The sequence below is a fragment of the Crinia signifera genome, chromosome 4 (genome assembly GCF_055691185.1).
Source record: "Crinia signifera chromosome 4, ASM5569118v1, whole genome shotgun sequence".
NCBI classification, from domain to species: Eukaryota; Metazoa; Chordata; class Amphibia; order Anura; family Myobatrachidae; genus Crinia; species Crinia signifera.
Genome location: NC_139220.1, coordinates 106,383,177 through 106,397,376, shown reverse-complemented (window position 1 = coordinate 106,397,376; position 14,200 = coordinate 106,383,177). Strand labels below are relative to the sequence as shown.

At 43.4% G+C, this 14,200-nt stretch overlaps 1 protein-coding gene across 1 annotated transcript in view; it reads left to right on the top strand.

The window, feature by feature from the left end:
• CDHR2 (cadherin related family member 2) overlaps positions 1-14,200 on the top strand; it is an 83,285-nt gene that overhangs the window by 53,699 nt on the left and 15,386 nt on the right. Inside the window, exons 21-27 of the mRNA XM_083180135.1 lie at positions 1,813-1,862; positions 2,111-2,262; positions 2,344-2,446; positions 7,154-7,242; positions 8,874-8,948; positions 10,926-11,003; positions 12,233-12,293. Coding sequence (XP_083036261.1) covers positions 1,813-1,862; positions 2,111-2,262; positions 2,344-2,446; positions 7,154-7,242; positions 8,874-8,948; positions 10,926-11,003; positions 12,233-12,293 — 608 coding nt within the window. The remainder of the gene's footprint in view (positions 1-1,812; positions 1,863-2,110; positions 2,263-2,343; positions 2,447-7,153; positions 7,243-8,873; positions 8,949-10,925; positions 11,004-12,232; positions 12,294-14,200) is intronic.

Here is a 14,200-nt window from a genome sequence, read left to right as displayed (position 1 = left end):
GCAGTTTACAAAGAATATGTAGTAATCTACTAGTTGCTTAATCTTCCGTACAGCTGGGAGACTCACGAAAATCATATGTCTTTCTCAGATCCTTGGGAAGGTAGGCATGTATCCTGGAGCAGCACCCTTTCCTCAACCCAGCCGCTCAATTAACGAGTGGGCTGACTAGGTGCATAGGTTAATTTGAGTATCATCAGGGCCTGATTAACCAGACGGCTGATAAGGCTGCAGCCTGGAACACTGGGTCCTGGGGGGACGAGGACACAGTGCCAGCACAATAGATTGTGCTGGGATGGGAGTTCTTCCTGGTGCCACTGGAGTTGGAGCCAAGCAAGGTCTCATGAGATCTCCCCCATGAACTGTGGGAGCAGCAGTGCCTGATGGGATTGCCAGCAAGTGGCAATATGAATGGAGCTGGGGCCGAGACCTGTTTTTATCGGAACATGAGCAAAATAATTGGTAGTGGAGAAGGGGATGGGGGGTTTCTAGCCTAGAGCGACTGAAACTCTTTATTGGGCCTTGGTCTGAGTACAAACAATACTAAAATCCAAAACAGCTAATTAGTTAGCCAAGAGATGTTGTATAGATTGAGAAATGTAGAGATTTAAAGGCGCATACACAATGGGCAATATTTTGAACAATATTGCTTATTTTGGCCCTTCTGAGCGATATTATTGAAAATATCGGCCAGTGTGTGCGCAATGATGAATGATGCACGCTTCTGTGGGTTTCTTAATGAGGGTTTCTGCTTTCTGTACATACAGCTCAATTTTAGTGTGCATGGGCCTTACGACTGAGCCTTCAACTGATAGAGGTAGCGAAGGTGGATTTAGAGAAGCAGACACCGGAAGAGTGATTAGTTAGGTGGGATTGGAACCAGGAAAGGGCTTGAAGAACCTGAAGACCTTGGTTTGTAATGTTTGTATGAGAAGAGAGTGATCAACAGTGTAAAATGCAGCAGAGAGTTCTAAGGAAAATATAAAAAGCGAGTAATGGCCTTTGACCAGATCATTTACTACTGTAATGCTGCTTTCAGACGGCAAAACTGGCGTTGACCAGGTATTTTAAAACATTTCTAAAAACGGGTCTGCCAGCTAATACCCCTTTCACACCGCATGTCTTTAAACGGTATTTCAGTGCAGTTTTTGTCCTTAAATGGTATTTCAATGCAGTTTTTGTTCCTTCACAACACTGAACCCATTTTAACCCATAGAAAACAGAGAATGAAAAAAAAACGGGTCTAAAACGGGTAGGACCCTGCTTTATTACCATTTAGAAATACCATTTCAATACAACCGATAAATTCACTCTGCACAAATTACCGTTTTAAAATGGTAAGATAATGGCTAAAAGTGTAGTTTCACAACGACTGGAGGGCCGCAGGTTGGACAGGCCTGGTATAGAGTGTAAGGCAAGCAGGGCCTTCCTACCTCTATGACTTCCTACCTTTTCCTACCTCTACATCTGTTATTTCCCATTCTTGTTTTATCACTGGTGTTTCCAATTGTAAATAGAAATGGAATTTGCTGCTCTATGTAAGAAACAAAATAATAATTTCTGTCTGTGAGAACAGGTAGGTGAATCATGACTGACCCAGCCAAATATTATAGCCCTTCTTGTATTATTAAAGAACTTCTCAAAACATAATCTATTAAGGTTTCTAGGGGACTGGTTACTTTGGAAGAGACTGGTTTAGTGTCTGGTTATTGTAGATGTTTGTTAATTACTGTTTATATGTTACTGTGTACATTGTTACCATTGGTTAAGTTACAGTGTCCTATGTACATGTTTCACTCATGTATCTTTTTACAGTTGTTATACCTGAAACTGCTGTTTTTAATACTGAAGTCGCCTCCGTGCAGGTAATTTAATGTTATTTATCTTTAAATATGTGCCTTTTTCAACGTGTACCTTCCTACTGTATTTAATTAATTGTCCTTTTCACAAGTGTGATTGCAGAATTTTTCTTTTTCATAAACTATCGTTTCCAAATGATAACACAGGAAGAATTTTGGCCTGTGCCTCTCTACCCCACCTCTGGGGCTGTCATTGGTGGTTTATCTAATGTCATTTGTCAAAGTTCTGGACAAGGGTTGTTCTTCTTTTCCAGGCCCAGGATAAAGACAGTGGAGATAATGCCATTATCACCTTCTCAATCGACAGAGTGGAATTCACCTTCTCCGATGGGCGAACACAACAGCTAGGGAACATTTTCAGCATTACCACTATCCCTGAAAATAACATCTATACAGGTTCCATCAGGTCAGTTTTCTCATTGTAATAGCTAGTCAAATTTTGGCTTGGGTTGTGTATGATGAACAATGGAATCTGTTGGTTTTATAGAGTTGCCAATAATCTGGATAGGACATTTAAGGGACACTACCAAGTTTATGTAATGGCCGTAGACAAAGGAATCCCATCACTCAATGCTGCTACAACTGTAAAGGTAAGGTACCACTTACTTATGCCTGAGTGCTGACTTAGTTCTGTCCACTAACATTTACCTGAGATTCTAAAAGGTTTAGAATTAATGTATGAAAGCCCATGGGTCTAATTCAGACCTGATCGCACAGCTGCAAATTCGCAGGCCAGGTGATAATGGATAGACGGCGCATAAGTACGGCCCATAGTACGCATGCACAAGGCTGTCCTGATACTTTTTGTAATCACTGGCCTTCACAAGGTGATTGACAGGAAACCGGCATTTGGGGGTGGTACCAGGCGGTTTTCTAGGAGTGTTAGGGAAAACACAGGCATGGCTAGGCTTTGAGGGAAAGGCGTGTGACGTCCGCTCTGGCCCGAGCTGCCTGCTTCTATTGCAGCTGCTGAGTAAGTCCTGGGCTCCGCACAGACTGCACACAGTGGAGAAATCATTAGATGGTAAGTGGCTTCAGATGAATTTGCAGCTGTTCGGAGGCCTGCAATATTTTTGCAAGCCGTGTTAAGCAATTTTCAGGCTTGCATGTGGCGGGATTTCACTCTGGTGGGTCGGTGTATAACTTATTGCTGGGCTCCGCAAGTTAACAGCAATGCGATCAAGACTGAATTGGGCCCTACGTTTCTTAGTCAGTGGCTGATCTCAGTCTATCGTAGCTCCACTTTTCCATGTTTTTCTATAGTACTCTGCATTACAATCATTGTAACAGAACCCACTACATGCTATATATCAGCAATCAATGTTCCTGATATAAGAGATACATCTAATAGGCAATAGTTATTAATAAGTGCAAAAGTAGTTTGCCACAAAAAAGTGGAATTAAATACGAACACGTCCACATACTGTATATTGTTTACCTTTATTTATGTATCTATATATAAAATACTGCCGATGGTCAACCCATAAGGGAAGGAGTACTTACCTACAGCAATATATTGCATCTCCATGGGCCAAGCTACATTCACAGCACAAACATCAGTCTTTCCTCTACTGTAAATGAATATCAAATTCTTTCCCCCAACTGCATGACAGTAAATTATATTGCCATAGCAATCTCAATATTCTACAGACAGGATACTTCTGCTCAGGGCTGCCGAGAGGTATGCCAGGCCCCGGTAAAATTGGGGGCATGGCCTAATCACGGGAGGTGTGCTCCCGTGATTAGACCACGCCCTAAAAATTATTACGAGTGAAAAAACCCTCTAAAGTCGAGGAGGGAGTGTTATTTTCCCCCCACCCCTTCAGCAGCAGCACACACCTACAGCATGTGCTGTGCTAACAGCAGGCTCACAATGAGCTCTCACGCTGTCAGTGAGACACAGCACATGCTGTACATGGGTGCTGCTTCTGCACGGGAGGGACAAAGGGGGAGGGGTTTGGACCAGGGCCTGGGCCAGCAAGCCCGGGCCTTGGTAATTAGTACCCGCTCCCCCTCTCGGCGGCCCTGCTTCTGGTAGAATTCTTCTGTGAAGATTACCTCACAGACAAAAGGCCAGATTCAGACCTGACTGCTAGGCTTTTTGCAGCTTAGCGAGCAGGTTAACACCACTGAACCCCCCACCTTCCACCATGCAAGAAAAAAAAAAGGAGCTTTCTTTAGGACCCGAAGTGTCCGAAAAAAATAAAAAAATGGGTGCCTATATGTGTGTTGAGCCAAGCTGCTCCCACTTACTATCAAACCCCAATTACTAAAGTAGGAAAAAAACAATAAGGGTGTGGAGCGCTAATGAGCTGATTGGATCAATTGAGTATTATAATATGATTTATTAATCTAAAAGTATATAGTAAAATATTAAGCAATTTAATATCAAAAGTTGTACAGAAAGATTTGACCATAAAATAATACAATATAATTCATAAAGGACAGTTGCAAATTGTATACGTATACATTTAGCGATCCCTCTGGTCTTTATGCTTTTGTAATAATAGGATCTCCTGGTGCAGTCCGTGCATAAACCTTGCTGGATGAGCTGTATTCGCTGGAGGGGGTAGTGTATCCTCAGATTATTAGAGGAATCCTCACAACTATGTGAAAGTCCAATCCAAAAATTAAGCAGGTGGTGGTATCCCAGATTGAAATGTTATAATTTGTCATGACTGGTTACCAGGTAGAAGCGAATATAGACCAGTATAGCCAGGGGGATCCAGTCCAATCAGTCCAATATGCAGTTAAACGGTGGTTAAAACTAGCTGGTGCTCCCTTGGGGAGCAGGTGGTGGTATCCCATGGGGAGCACCAGCTTGTTTTAACCACCTTTTAACTGCATATTGGACTGATTGGATCCCCCTGGCTATACTGGTCTATATTCGCTTCTACCTGGCAACCACCTGCTTAATTTTTGGATTGGACTTTCGCATAATTGTGAGGATACCTCTAATAATCTGAGGATACACTACCCCCTCCAGCGAATATAGCTCATCCAGCAAGGTTTATGGATTCCCTTATGTAATCAAGCACGGACTGCACCAGGAGATCCTAATATTACAAAAGCATAAAGACCAGAGGGATCGCTAAATGTATAAGTATACAATTTCCAACTGTCCTTTATTAATTATATTGTATGATTTTATGGCCAAAATTTGGTGTACAACTGTTGATATTACATTTCTTAATATTTTACTATATACTTTTAGATTAATAAATCACATTGTAATACTCAATTGATCCAATCAGCTCATTAGCGCTCCACACCCTTGTTGTTTTTCTCCACCATGCAAGCCCAAGTGCAGGGCTGCGAATAGATGTGTATGTGTACAGAGGAGAAATGATCTGATGGTTACTTACCATTGAATGATTTCTCCTCCTGTGGTCGGCACTAGCAGCTGCTGCGTGACCCAGGAGTCACTTGGCGGCTGCACATATGGGTGCGACTGCAGGGTGGGTGATGAAATAATGCACCCGGCCCAATGTCAACGTGGATGGTAAAACAGGAAAGTCCAAAAGAATGGAAAAATCCTTACAATTTCTTTCCATGTGTCGGCAAATGTCAAATTGACCTTTTTCTTGTGTCGCCTATTTGTCAGTGTAGACCTAGTGCACATGGACCTTTTGACAATGTCGACATTGTGCATCAACATTTTGTTGTCAACCTACTGTCTATATACCTAGACATTGTCTGTAAGCCATGCGGATACCTAGTGTTTCATTGTGTCAACTTTTAAATGCTAAATTATTATTATTATTTTTGAATTCTGTTTATCTGAAGGTGTTATACGTTTGCATTAAGATACAGGGGCTTTACTCCGGGTGGATTTGCTGTATGTTATAAATGCATGTGCTCTGGCTAAGGTCATTATTGCCTGCTCCTGTATGGCTTCCACCGGCCCTGAATTCTCTGCCTTACGGGATTTGATCAACTCCACTATCGATCATGTACGATATGTTTATATGCCTCTTAGATATACGTATTTCTTTTTCTTTGCTCACTATGGCCCTTATTCTGATCGGCGCGGCTGGATCCGAATATACGGCCAGGACCGTGCGTGCGAAACCCCGCCTTCCATACGGATCGCCAACTCCGTCCGTATGCGGTAAGAAGCTGTCCGAATGGACCTCACGTGTATTTTTCACGGAATACGCCTCCTCCATCTCAGGGAACCTCCCCCATCATTTGATGGTCGCAGACCATCGAATGCAGGACCGAGTGCTCCACCAGCTCCCGCAACCTCAGACCACACGGACATTTTTCCGTGCAAAAGCAGGGATCTGGGCGGGCAGCTGACATCCGGCGATGTCATATGTCCGCCCCCTACACGTGCGTCACGGCCGCATTACCATACGTACACCCAGCGTTTTCATGGGAACGCCCATGAAACGCGGGGCGTATGCATATGGTAATGAGCCCAAATAGCCCTTCACGCCCCTCTCCACCCCCTGTTCGGAGTGTTAACATATCATGCGGGATTTGGCCGTACGCCCCGCTCGCACATGCGCAGAGACGCCTCTGCACATGCGCAGACACAAAACATCGGCGGGCCGAACGCACGCGGACATTACCGCACCGATCAGAATAAGGGCCTATATATTCTATTGCTGTACTTACTTGTCCTAGCGATGTAATACCTGAGCAAGCTACTATTGGTTTTGATATGTTATCACGTTTACAATATCTGATTATAAGTATTGTCGGTACATATGTATTATCTGGGCTCCCATGTTAAATGCACCCCATTTTTTCATACCCCTACTATCCAACTACGCATGGAGTTGATTTTATATAGTGTGGCGAGCGCAGAGAGCCACCGTGCCCGAAGCGTGGCGAGCGGATGCGGTCTCATAAGAAAAACGGGAGCCCAGATATTACATAAGTACCGTATTGTCAAAATATGCAATATGATGACCACGCTGTACCACAATTATTTTTGTCAATAAAAATCAACTTTATAAAAAAAAAAAAAGAATTAGTTACAGAACTGGGTGCATGTACCTCTCCCAGATTTTCCCATGTACATATATTGGCGCTCAGGCTGAATGGTTCAATATGAGAGGGCAACGTATCCACTGTACACTGCAGTCACACTGCAATGGAAGGGCAATTACATCTACACCCTGATAATGGCAGAGGTGTAGGGATAAAACTGGAAAATGTAGGAATCTAGAATTCCTTACAAATTATACAGTATTCATTTATTTTAATTTTTTTACCCACACAGAGTATAATGGTCATTGTCACATGATTTGTATATCTGTTGTGTTTCTTTTATCCCTTATTGACAGATATTTACAATAGATGAATCTTACCGAGTAGTACTGTATTTCGCAAAGTCTGTTGATGAACTGACGGAAATGGTGCCTGCAATCGTTGGGTAAGAACCAGCATTTCTATATACAGCATTCTGATAATGGTGGTATACTGTTCTGTCACATTCATAAATCCCCCATCCAATAATGGTATTATGGCCACGTTTCATCTGATTCCGATCTTATGATTGAGGGGTTGGATGAAAAAATTGGCAATATCGCATGCCATTTTCCACCGACTCCGATCCCAGGTGCGTTCCCGTGCTTCTTGGTTTGGAGTCGCAGATCGTGATGGCTGCCATGACTATTTTTTGGATATCGCAGCCATCAATGGGATTGCATATGATACATTGTATGCAAAAGGACTGAATACTATGGATAGTATGTGGTCCAGCCACCCGGCATCTACTGGGTGAGGTAGCGGGATACCTCGCACTAGATAATGGGGATCTATAGACATACTGTGTGCAGTGCTGGACTGTGGCATGAAGAGCCCACCATGGAAAATCAGTGATAGATGTCCATGCATAAAGGCTTGACTAACCATTAGTGTCATCTGGGCCCATTAACATGAGAGAGAGAGAGATACTGCTAGTGAATGCATAATAATGTGCCAGATTAAGAACAGCAATGCACTGTAGAACATAGTCCTGCGCAATATCACATACATAAAGTAAATTCCAACTGCACAATCTGGAATTTGATCCCTAGTGGAGTGTGTGGGGCCCAAAAAGGGTTTCCCCTGTACCCCTGTGGCATACCTCCCAACATTCTCTAAGTGTCGCCCCCTGGAGGTACAGATGCAGCTGAAAAGGGGATGGTGCCTTTAGTGGAGGGATGTGGCCTTGTAGCACAACCTCCCTGCCATTGTCATTTTGGGGGCATGCCTTGCTCTCTCGCTGGGCAGCCCCCCTCTCACCTCCCTGATAGATGTTGTGCACATTCACATCGGTGATCACAGGCTCTCTCTCAATCTGCCCCCCCCCCCCTCACCCATGTGACATTGCGCCCAACAGGTTGGACAAAGGGACAGTGTCCATATAGTGGGACTGTACCAAATGTATTCGGGACAGCTGGGAGATATACTGTGTGCCAGTCCAACCCTAACTGTATGGTTATATTGTTTGCAGTTAAAGCAAAGTTGCCCTACTTGGTAAAACAGGTACATAATAATGTTATAGTAATAATTATGTACAATTATAGATAATGGCTGATGAAAAATAAAACAAAGAGCAATACTAAAATGCTTGTCTTTGTTACTATACCCATAGATGCTAAGCACGTGTTGCCTGCAGGCAGGTAGCCTTTCATTGATAGTTGGATTTTTCTATGCATTCTTCTGCAACATTTCTGTCTGTACAGTAATAGCTGCATTTTTCTGGCCTCTTCCTATAATATTTTTCAGTCATATATTTCTCCTCTGTCAGAGTTTCTTTCCTAAGATTTCATTAAGATATATATACATGGCTGAATAGCACAGAACCAGAAATATAAAGCATTAAGTAAAAGCTGCACGCAGGCATATTCAAGGCAATAACTTCAGGTAATCTGCTGGTGGAAAAGACTTAATGACACATGCAGTGTTACTAGAACCATAGCATGTAACACTACAGTAATAAATAGGCTGGTTTTGTCCGCCACACATCATGTTACTAATAATGTCAAGGATATACTTTTCCTGTTTGTTATATAACAGGCAACTGGTCATCGCAACTAGCGCATCTGTGTTTGTGGCTGGGATTGAAGCTGAGGGATCCAGCAAAAATATAAAGTAAGTTAATAAAATATTTATTAAATGCTTATTAATGTTTTTTTGCATGATATCAGACAACATACTGTATGTCTTAAGGTTTTATCTGTAGCAGAGGCAGAACTCTGTGAGGCAATGGAGTCATCTGCCGCCGGGCTCCTGCTCCCAAGGGGGCACCTCTCCTCCCCTGCAAGTTTGAATCAGTTAATTGAAAGCCATTGATATCACTTCTGTGGCTAACTCCCCCTCCCAGCAGGACCATAGAAGTCAGTTTCTTTATTTTTAAACATAATATACATAACATTCATACATACATATATTTTTACTGTATGTAAGGTGCAGTGTGTGTGTGTGTGTGTGTGTGTGTGTGTGTGTGTGTGTGGGGGGGGGGGGGGGGGACGACCAATATTTATCTTGCCTCCGGGCAACTGGGACGAACTTACGCCACTGATCTGTAGCATAACGTGCAAATGGCAAAATTAGGTTTTCCTTCTACAGTGTCCAAACTCAGGCCATGAACAATTACCATGTAGCTACCCCACACTGTATTTTTAAATGGCAATCATTTAAAAAAGCCACACCAACCTGATTTGTCTTTACATTATTGCTGGTTTAAAAATACGAGTAGACTCACTGGAATCTCACAGGATCGTGCATTTTACAGATTATCAGGAGTATTCAATCCCGGGTCACGACTGTCGATTCATACCGACAGCCATAACTCTTTTCATTTTGCTCGACAGCATATCGCCTGGCAGGATTCAATGTCCCGCCTACCGATCTGCGAAAAGGGGGAGTGTCTGCGTAAACGGCCTTGGATTGTCGAGATTCGGCTGTGATCGTGCCAACTTACAGCTGTTATCAGCAACATGGGCCTGACAGCTTTTAAAGACGGGCCCGTTCTGTCTCTTCAATGCTGTCGGACAAGACAGCATTGAATAGGCACCCGCCGCTATTTCCCCCGTCGGAAATTGCGGCAGGGATTGAATACCCCCCTATTACATAAACCCTGGCACCTGCTAGAGACAACTCATGCAGAGCCCATAATTGTCTCATATCTACATCACCAATGGCTTTCCCTTAAAAAATTTGGCCTATTCATGTCCTTAGTTCATTTTTAGTGCACCCCTGCCCGCGGATCACATCGCATGCCATTTGCGGTGCGATGCGATTTTTCATTGTATAAGCACCCATGCGATGAGGTGTGATGGTACTTCATTTTAAAAGCACCCATGCGATTTTATCGCATGCTATTTTGCACACCCCCACTATCCACCTCACCCTGAGGTTTGGCGAGTGCAGGCGGTTACGCGTCCTCCGACCGTTTCATACCCCCACTATCCACGTCGGCGTGGAGTTGATTTTATAAAGTGTGGCGAGCGCAGCGATCCACCGAGCCCGAAGTGCGGCGAGCAGAATACATGTAAAGTAATCCATGTCCCCTCGCAGGGCTTGCTGTGCCAGCCACGCTTCGGGCTCGGTGGCTCGCCACACTTTATAAAGTCAACTCCACGTCAATATGGATAGCGGGGGCATGAAAAGGTCGGGAGGACGCGTTCTGCGTCCCCTCGCGGGGCTCGTTGCGCTCGCCACGCTTCGGGGTGACGTGGATAGGTGAATCATATTGGGGGTGTTGTGCTAAATCGCATCGCATGCAAAATCGCATGCGGCCAGAGTGAAGTGAATAGATGAACTAGTGAGATCGCATCGCACGGCAAGAAAACGTGCCATGCGATGCGATCTCACTACGCAGAATAGCCCACTAAGCAAATAGCTTAGTGGGCGCCCTGCAAATACACAAGTACCGAAACTTTAATTCCAAGAGAGACATTGGTTAATTTTTTGTCTGACATATGTGCAGTATTTAGATTTTCAAGTATGCGAATAAATGATAATATGATAATGTCTGTTATGGTTTAGTAATTATCACTTCTACAAAATTATGTTATAATTGAACAGAAAAAAGACAATTGTTAAACTCTTCTTACTCCCTGCCAGAGCTAATGAGCGAAGTACCATGTCTGTGTACTGTACATACACTAATGGCACAGCCATAACACCAGAAGAACTGAACAGGTTAGTAGTGTTTCATGTGTTCATTACATATACACATACAGTACAAAGTATGCATGCGCTCTGCAGCTGTACATACAGTACACTGAATATAAACTACATTCTAGTGTCATGAAAGTCTACCTGAATAAAGACATCAAGCATACCCCTAACATACTGTAAGTGTGGTGTGTTTAGTAGAGCAGCGAGTGACAAGTGTTCTCCCAACAGCCCCCTCCCAGCCACCACGAGACACTGATGCCCATGGGTGGGGCAGTAGAACTGTCCCGTTAAAAATCGTGACAGTTGGAAGGTATAGATCATGTTAGTTACAGTGTATATGGCCTCTGTGAATGTAGCCTTTGCTAGTTTTACAGTATATTGCAGAATGTGTCTTGCACATTTGGGTAGTGGACTGTGGATGCAGATTTCCTGGGCTTAGGTGTCCAGTTATGAGGACAAACCTCAGCTTGCACAGGCTGGGCGGTGCCTAAAACCATTGCGACACTTGGTTCCCAATGGTATTTTGAGGCTATGTCCCCAGATGTAGCTCTCGGATCTTCGCTAATGCAACATGAGGTGACTATCTCCTACACAGGGGCGTAACTAGATATTCATAGGCCCCATAGCAAAAGTTTGTAAGGGCCCCCTATTTTAGCCACTGACGGTGATAAATGTATGTAAAACATATAACTTATACAGTAAAGAGGGGCCCCCTTCAGTTTTGGGCCCCATAGCAGCTGCACCCCTTGCACCTATGGTAGTTCCGCCCTTGCTCCTACAGACGCCCTCTGCTACTGTACATTAGAATTTTAATGAAAAGTATATGCACAGCTACTACAGTACCTTGTGGTTGTGCAAATTCACACAACCATGAATCATGTCCCATGACACAATGGCATACATATCATAATTGCCTACTTATTGCAAAGCAGTTTAGGAAGATTGTTAAAGGAATACCTATAAATGTGGTGTAACTCACAAAAAGAGAATAATACGTCTCAGAACTTATTAATGTACTGTATTGTGCTCTGCTCCCATTTGATTTTCTACAAGTGGTCACGAGAAACCGCCAATCAACTCCCAACTGTCATATTTCCAACACAACTGATTGGCTGGTGTGTTATCTCACCATAAAAGCATGTACGAGAATTATTCATATAGTCATGTTACAGGTTTACTTTATATACAGTATCAGTATATGATAGAAGTGATGGCAGAATGCACAGTCATTTATGTTTATATTTCCTAAGGATTATACAGGGTAATGAAGCTGTTCTGGGTAATCTTCTAAGGCTTGGCCTCTACGTCATTGTGAGTATATAATGAACATTAAGCTTTACAATTAATGCATTAGGATAATAGCAGGAGGTGGAAGAGACTGACTGGGACAGCACTCCAGACTCACTCTGGCAAAACTAGATTTCATGTTTGAGATTGAGATATTTAAATGATCTTGTGAGGTGGATCAACTGTGGGGCCTTCTTAGATTATACGAGGGCGGAAAAGACCCTTCCCCCAAACAATTAATTATTACACATTCTTGTGGATGGACATATAATGGATGAAAACCCGAGTATATCAGTATAAATAAAATAAATCCAGAACAGGGAAAATAATAATTTGTTCAACATGATATAAAAAATACAATTATTATTCATACTTGCCTACTTTTGAAAACTGGTTTCAGGGAGGATATAGTTGGTAATAGAATTTTACAAAGTACCCCATTGAGGGGGCGTGTCATGCTCCTCCCAAAGGGCGTGTCTAGTTCCATATATGGAGAGATTGTGAAAAGAGACTAGAAGCGTGGGGGGTGTACTGCTACATCAGAGCGGAATCTTTTAAAATGACTTATCCAAATGTAGATGAGCCCCAAAGCAGTTAGTAAGAGCTACTATACTTGGTAAATGGTGCTGATGATTCATCATAAATGTATCTATCTCTCATTCCTTTATTACCCAAAAATGTAACAGTGTAATGTGGGCTAGGGAAAATGAGGGAGATTGCTAGACTAATGAGGGAGAGAGGGTGATTACTGCTATTTCAGGGAGTCTCCTGCAGAATGCAGGAGGGGAGGCAACTATGTTATTATTTTTTTTCTGTGCATGTACATACTGAAGACATTATATAGATTAATGTAACTGATCAATTTGGGGCTCACATAGTTTGTGCCCCAAACATTAGCATTAAAAGGTGTACACATGAACAATTGCATTTACTGCTGGCGTATAGCAACAGCTGCAATTTAATTGTTTCTATGAAGGTCTGCTGAAGAGACAGTAGGTGGCACTCTGTCATAAGCTATCGCTATGTAGTCCTCCTTTCTATGAAGATGTACTCTCTTCTAGCTTATGTCTGTAAATCCTCCATGTTATGTTCTGAAGTTGACTCGTGCTGCTAAAATAATTCCAAGCAGTCCCTAATACAGTGGTTCCCAAACTGTGTGCCTCAGGACACATGCAGGGGTGCCGCGGCTTGGTGGTGCAGGACCAACTCAAATTATTAATGGTTAATTATTTATGAGCAAAACCAGTGCTGGTGGCTGCCAATGATAGAATGTGTACAAACAGAAACAAATCCTGCCCTTTACCACATAACTGCCGCTAAGAATCGCATATAAACCCTAAATGTTTTTTTTTGGACCTAGGGGTGCCGTGAAAAAAATTCTGATTCTCTAGGGTGCCCTGAATCAAAAAAGATTGGGAACCCCTGCCCTAATACATACACCTTGCTTGGCTAGGATTTAATTATTTCAGTAGACCTACCACAAAATTAAAATGCTGTTTTCAGAGGTTTCGCCATGGTTCACATATGCACCAAGCCCACAATGCGATAGATTCCGGGGCTTAGATGCAGTGGGCAATGTCATCTTCAGATTGCCATTGCCCTATATAAGCTTATTGGCTTCTGTCACACCTCCCTTCTCTGAGGAATCTAACTGGATAAACATACGGCATACTTTTTAGTGTGTACCTACAGGGGGGTGCCGTGGGTACAGCTGTCTCAGGCCCCGGCCTCTGGAAGGGCCCAGGCAGCTAATTTTGCCCACAGCGCCACTACCCCACCGGCACACTGCCTCCCACTCATCGGCTCCCCAGCCAGCTATGCACACCATACATGGCAGCCTGCATAGCGCCGATCAGCATCATCCGGGCACTCCCCTCTGTGTCCCAGGCTCTGTGCTCTGCATGCTGCACTGTGCACCGAAGAGACACCGA